At 29.2% G+C, this 7,024-nt stretch overlaps 1 protein-coding gene across 1 annotated transcript; it reads right to left on the bottom strand.

Annotated features, from left to right (window-relative positions):
• Positions 1 to 2,426, bottom strand: LOC149062469 (zinc finger MYM-type protein 1-like). The gene is made up of 7 exons (XM_089224533.1): positions 2,174 to 2,426; positions 1,916 to 2,111; positions 1,488 to 1,812; positions 1,175 to 1,427; positions 851 to 1,105; positions 505 to 773; positions 1 to 406 (listed from the first exon to the last, which is right to left on the bottom strand). The coding sequence occupies exons 1-7, from the start codon at positions 2,424 to 2,426 to the stop codon at positions 29 to 31; spliced, it is 1,929 nt and encodes a 642-aa protein (XP_089080659.1). The 3' UTR covers positions 1 to 28.
• Between the last annotated feature and the right edge of the window lie 4,598 nt (positions 2,427 to 7,024).

Below are 7,024 nucleotides of genomic sequence, written 5' to 3' on the forward strand. Positions count from 1 at the left end.
TAAGGTAAATTTAAAAATAATTAATATTTTATTTTAATAACAAATATCTATTTTTATCGGCAAAAATATTCAAAATATCATTGCTATTTATATTTTTAGACATGTCTTTTTCAATATATAGTATAGAAAGATCGCTGAATCTATCCTGAAGCATCGATGTTCTTAACCATGTTTTTATTTTCCTCATTGCACTGAAACTTCTTTCGCAAGTAGCTGAACTAATTGGTATTGTTAATGCTATTATAAATAGTTTTTGCAAATTAGGGAATATGGTTTTGTTTTCTGACAAAACTCTTAAAACATCATCAATATTAAAATTCACATCATAACCAATATTTTGAAGTACAACATTTTTGGCCACTGTCATTTCTGAATTAAGACATTCTTTGGACACATCCACTAAAGACTAAACATAAATATAAAATAATATACTAATAATTATATATGAAATTATCAATACTGTTATTTATGAAGCAATATTTTAATATCATTTTAGATATTTACATGATAATGGCTAATGAAATGAAGACTATCATTAAAGTTCAACTCGAAAAAATTATCAATAGATGAAGCCATCATTAGACTTTCTGGTGAAAATCGTTTTTTAAAATTTGTAATAACTACATCCAAGACAGAATAAAAAAAATTAGTCCTGAAATAATCTTCTGCAGTAGACTGTTTTGTTTTTTCATTAGATATATATTGGTCACTAGTAGATGTATTGACAATATAATTTTTTAAAGTTTTTGGCCCCATTCTTTTTCTTTTTGATCCTATATGACAGTAAGCATAATATTGAAACATTAATTTATTTTAATACCTGTACCTATATAAAATATTTGATATTTACCTAGAGATGGAATTTCAATCAATATGTTATGTTCATTCAAAAACATTGATATCTCACTCCAAAGTTCAGAAAACCCTACAGATGTTCTTAAATTTTCAAAAGAAGCAATGATACCTTTGATAAGATTGCTTGCTTTTCCAAGAGTTGCTGTCTTCTCTTGTAGTTTAATTGTTAAAATGTTAATTATAGACAACACTTTTTGCAATATGAACAATTGAACAGCAAACGTTTCTTTTCTAATACTTGAAAGTATTCCTAAGAAAAATCAATTTTAACAAAATCAGGTACATAGAAATAATTAGCAATTTAAAATTCAAAAAATACCTATGGCCTCATTCACATCTCTATCACTTTCATCTTCAATTTCTTCTTCTAATGCTAGCACTATTGCTTTAAAATTTTTTTTTATAGCTTCGCAGTTTCGGTACCGACAATTCCAACGTGTATCACTCAACTTAGAGATTGCTAATTTTTGTATTCCCAAACTTGTTTGTATATCATTGTACTTTTTATTTATGCTCGGTTTTGAAAAATGCACATACAGTGCTTCTAAAGTATTAAAAACACTTCTTGTTTCCTATAGATAAATAAATAAATATTTAGAAGAGAACCGTTAAATTTAAATCATAAATTATACCTTAACAAGTTTACACATATCCAAAACCACTAGGTTTACTCTGTGGGCCATGCAGTGAGTATAAATAGCATACGGATAATTTTCTTTCACTTTTGCTTGTACCCCATTGAATCTCCCTGACATAACACTTGCACCATCAAATGATTGAGCTACAATTGGTGTTTGTGGATTTATACCACAGATTTTTAAATATTCAATAATGTGTTGTGTTAATGTTTCAGCATTTTGTTTATTAGAGCAGTCAATAAATCCCAAAAACCTTTCAATAACATTAAACCCTTTACAGTATCTAACACATAATGACATCTGTTCTTGTTTAAAACATCTGAAAAATTATAAACAGAAAGAAAAAATATATAATAATGTAAGAAAAAATTGTTAATAATACAAAAAATAAATAAATAGCTTAATTATAAATTAAAATGTACCTTGCTTCGTCGCACATTATACTAAATGAACCAGCATTCTTAATTTCTTGAACAATTGTATCTTTAACATGTTTTGAACAAATCGCAATAATTTCATTCTGAATTCTATGGCTTGAATAATTAGTTTTTTCACAATATTTTGCAGCAAAGTCAGGATTATGTTTTGCCATCACATCACATATTTCTTTAAAATTTCCTAAAATTTATTAAGTTTTTAATTTTATACAGTTTAAGCATATTGTATTAGGCAGTAGGCACCTTGGTTTAAAGAATTAGCTGTTTCATCGTGACCCCGAAAACTAATTCCTTGGCGACTTAGCAATAATGATATATCAATCAACATTTTCATATAATTCCTATTCATTGCTACAAGCATACTGTGCTGTGAAGATATTTGAGTCAGAACACTTCCAGTAATTTCAGTTTTTTTATGTGAAGTCCATTTAGCCATGCAAGTGAGGTGATGTTTGGTTTCAGAATGAGCAAAAAGCTTACTTAATTTATTTCTCATAGCACCCCTTGAACCACTTAGCTATAGTAGAAGCAATGAAGCAAACAATTTACAATATTTTATATAAATATATATTAAAATAATACTATAATAGTTAGGCACATAACATTTTAAAAACAACTTGCCTTCTTCCAGTTTTTAAAACCAGCCTTAGTAAAACTATCTATGCAATTATCATTAGCACCACTGCTATAGTTACGGCAAGCAAAGCAATAAACTGCATCTTTAGAAATACTATATTCTAACCATTCATGCTGAATATAATATGAAGCATTAAAGCTTCGATTTTGTGTTCCAAATCTAGTCATAGGATATGACTAAAATAATGAAATATCATGTTATTATCATAACAATAAAATTATTAATAATAAAATATCAAACATAATATAAATAAATAATAATATATATAACACAAAATATCAAGCATGTTGACAAAAGCATATATTATTTTTAAATTCAAATTCAAATTTTATTGTTTCATGTTTCATAGTTTCATAGGTAGGAAACAAATAGCAGCACTTACCTTCAAAATTGGACGCACTGGTCCACTTAACAAGTTTCCTAAATCACTAGTTCCGTTATTAACTTTTTCTAACTCTAAGTCATCTAATTCGTCATGGTCAACTGGTCCATTTAACGTGTTTCTTAGATCACCAGTTTCGTTATTAACTTCTTCTAATTGTAAATCATCCAAGTCGTCATTGTAAACGAGGTTTGTTTCAATGTTGTTAACATTTTTTATTTTTTCTTTCTTTTTAAGATCTTTTTTCACATTAAAAATACTAAACAAATTTGCCATGTTCAAAAATCAAAACACTTAACGTCTACGTCACAACACTCAACCGAGTCAACCGAACTACCAATTAAACTATTATAGTATTATTATAGTTGTATACTCGTATTCAACAATATTAACCGTCAATGGCGTCAATACTCAATTGTCATAACCACAAAAACGTTGAAACCTAAACAATTTTTATACACACAGATATATAAAAATTTTTATATATCTGTGATTATACACTAATTAATAATAATAATTATTATTATCAGAATGTCAGCGCGGCACGTGAGAGACCGTTTCTATCATGAGTAACCTAACCGCCGCCTAGCATACCGATAAGACGTGATAACGCGTCGTCTATGGGATATCCGCGTGACCGCGTGTTCGTAAATTAAATGAATTCGGTCAGTTGTTGGTGGCGGTGGATTTGATTGTTTGATGGCTATATATTCTAAGATTTTTAATGATATTATATTAGCGTCATTTGTTGGTTAAATATTATTTTACGATTTTCAAATAAAACGAAAACATAATAATTAAATCAACGAATAACATTAATAATTAAATTTCGATTTTGAGGGGGCTATTAAAATATTTAGGGGGGCTAAGCCCCCCTAAGCCCCCCCCCCCCGATGTCCGCCTATGCATTTTTGGGAAAATTGCCGCATTCTCATATTAAGAGGACGCCACACCCATATATGTTGTCTCCGTCTTACAAATGTATAACATAGCAAAATCTGTTTAGCGCGGGACAACTTTTCTCCCTCAATATTTATAATAGAATTTTCAAAATTTCACTACGCATAGGTAAGAACTTTATCTGTGTCATAGCGTCGTTATTTTTTTGATAGCACAAACCAATAATTTTGAGTAATTTAATGAAAAAATAAATGTATTTTCTTAAGCTTATAACTTTAATTATATTTATGCTATCAAAAAAATAACGACGCTATGACACAGATAAAGTTCTTACCTATGTGTTGTGGAATTTTGATAATTCTTCTATAAATACAAAGGGAGTAAAGTTGTCCCGCGCTGAACAGATTTTGCTATGTTATACTTTTGTAAGACGGAGACAACACATGCTGGTGTGGCGTCCTCTTAACCCGTCGTTGGTCGCGTCTTTTTTTTGTACTACTTTGGTCGCGTGGTGAGAGATTCTCTCACTTTCTTCAATAAGTCTTATAATATGTAATAAACTACCAAACACATTTATTTTATATAAATGAGCACTTATAAACTATATATATTTCAGTATTTATATATTTTTTCTGTTTTACAAAATACATTACACATTACAATTTGAATAATCGATCATTAATACATATCGTTAATATCGTATAATATCATTAATACAGTCACGTTAAACGGATACTGAAAGTATGTAATCAATTACAAAGTCGTTTAATGCCCATCTATTTTTAGATTATCTGTATCTGATAAGGTATAGCACAACTAATAGGCAATAAACCGATATAACAGACAGTGGTGACCAAAATAATATCGTAATGAGAGAATCTCTCACCACGCGACCAACGACGGGTTAATATAATATCTAATTGCAAAAGCAATTATTTCTTCGCTATGCTGGAAACATGGAAAATAACGGTTAATATTAATTCAAAAACGTCTGCCATTAAACAATACTTTGTAAGTAATTGTACAATTTTACAGATAAAATAAAAAAAATAACAAAATTAAATTAATATAAAAAAATTTTACAATAAACTACCCAATAGTAAATTTTCACATATTTTTACGTATTGTTGTTATCGGTTGTTGCGATTTTGTTGGGTGAACGCATATGTGGCGCTTATAGGCGTCGTGCAGATAATAGTCAATCGACACTAGCGCGTATAGTAGACAAAAATATAAGTTTTGGAGGGCTATTATTTGTTGTTGTTAAGTGCCTACAATGTTATTTTTATTACTATTTTTTGTATTTGGATGCAATTATTTTTAATAAAATATCGAAATATAATAACTTTTAATTATGAACGGTGATATAATAATTTATTCGGGATTTAAAAATATTAATTGTTGGGGCCAGATGCATAAAATAATATTATGCGCTTCCGGACACCGACTTAAATAATTTAATCGGATTAATATTATGTTTAACATCCGTTGGAAATTGTGCGAAATATATATATCACTTACCTAAGCTATTTCTCCACTAACAATGATAACACATATTTTGATTGGATAATAATGTTATGACTTCTATATTTTACAATAACAATAGTCAATAATAATAGTAATAAAGAATATAAAGAATAATTATGAAAATTAATATGATATAATATATAACAATATGTGTTTCTTTAGCCCGTTCGGCTTAAAAATGTACAACAGTATAAAAATAGTAAATAATTAATAATTATATATTATATATATGTACAATATTGCGTACCTACCGTATTTGTGACTATCTGAGTCTAGTACAATATAATAACTAAGTGCGTGTAGCCCATACGACTAACTACGCCTACGATATTAATATTTTGGCTATTTGAGCCGTGTACATAAATATAATAATTAAACGGTAGCTTAAACCCTTACGGCCACTCCGTATACAATAATAAAAAATAAACAATAAATAGTTTGATTTACTGTTAGCCCTTCCGACTAACAAACATGTAATAATTAATAATCGCTGACTAGCATGCGTTACTACTTAACATAGGTAATAATAATTATCAGGTACTTACAAATTGTTGGTGCGTAAAACTGGCCAGCCGCTACCTGTACCTGTATAATTCACTAAAACCAGTGGCGGCGTGATAGGGTGTTTCATGAGGTAATTGCCTCACGACCGATTAGGTGGTGGTACCTCCTTGAATGGATATTAAAATATACATATGGTCAAGTGGTCAACTAATACTATATATACTAATTATATAATAATTAGGATAATTTGTACCTCACGGTTACTGGAAAGTGGAAATACACTATGTGTAGTGTGTACAATAACGCAGTATCGTGGTAACTGCACGAAACCGGAAACACTATAAAGTTGTATCATTATTATTTTATTAATATATTATAAAATATAAGTTATGAAGTGTCTGTGTGATAATATTTAGGTGGTAGTGGTCGAGCATATATACTTGCCTCATGAAATAAAATAGTTCACGCCGCCACTGACTAAAACACAAATATAATAATAATAATACAAAAAGGAATACGCTAATATCGACAGTATATTATATTTCCTCTATCGTGAAGGTCTTGACGTGAATGACTAAATGAGTAACTTGAGTAGGTATTTGGATGACACCGTCTATTTGAGCCTGTTCATCATGTTATGTTGAATGTTATGTTTAACGTTGGCAATGGTGCATAACTATACCTTTGAGTCGACAACTGTTCGCGTAAAACTATAGCGACGGATTAACTCTTGGGCGGCTATACCATTTAGTATCGCGATTTGCGGCATCCGTGATGTCGCGTTTATTTTATGTTATAATATAATAATTAACATACAATTAAACCAATAATAAAATAATAATAATAATAAAATAATGATAATAATACTGTTAATAAATTATAATGTACAATATGCATGTGATTGTGTGACCATTGCCCGCGAACTCATATCACACACACATATATATATATATTTATGTTTATGTTGGCGTTAACATTAATATTGGTGAATTTTCGGAAAATATCAAATTCAAAGGGAAAAAATTGGTTGAAAGTGATCACATTTTCAATGTTAAAGATATATCGCTTCAGAATACATTTGCTTAATTAGTAGTTATGTCATAAGACAAACGTCTGTTACGCTAGATCCATATCTGGTTAAATT

This window comes from Diuraphis noxia, unplaced genomic scaffold, assembly GCF_037042655.1.
Source record: "Diuraphis noxia isolate RWA-SAM2 unplaced genomic scaffold, SU_Dnox_SAM2 contig0001, whole genome shotgun sequence".
NCBI classification, from domain to species: Eukaryota; Metazoa; Arthropoda; class Insecta; order Hemiptera; family Aphididae; genus Diuraphis; species Diuraphis noxia.

Bases quoted from the DNA above. Each gene is read 5' to 3' on its own strand.
- LOC149062469 (XM_089224533.1), bottom strand. From the start codon at position 2,426: ATGAGAAATAAATTAAGTAAGCTTTTTGCTCATTCTGAAACCAAACAT. The intron at 1,813-1,915 runs GTACATTTTAAT...ATAATTTTTCAG, and splicing joins ATAATGTGCGACGAAGCAAG to ATGTTTTAAACAAGAACAGA. The intron at 1,428-1,487 runs GTATAATTTATG...ATTTATCTATAG, and splicing joins ATATGTGTAAACTTGTTAAG to GAAACAAGAAGTGTTTTTAA.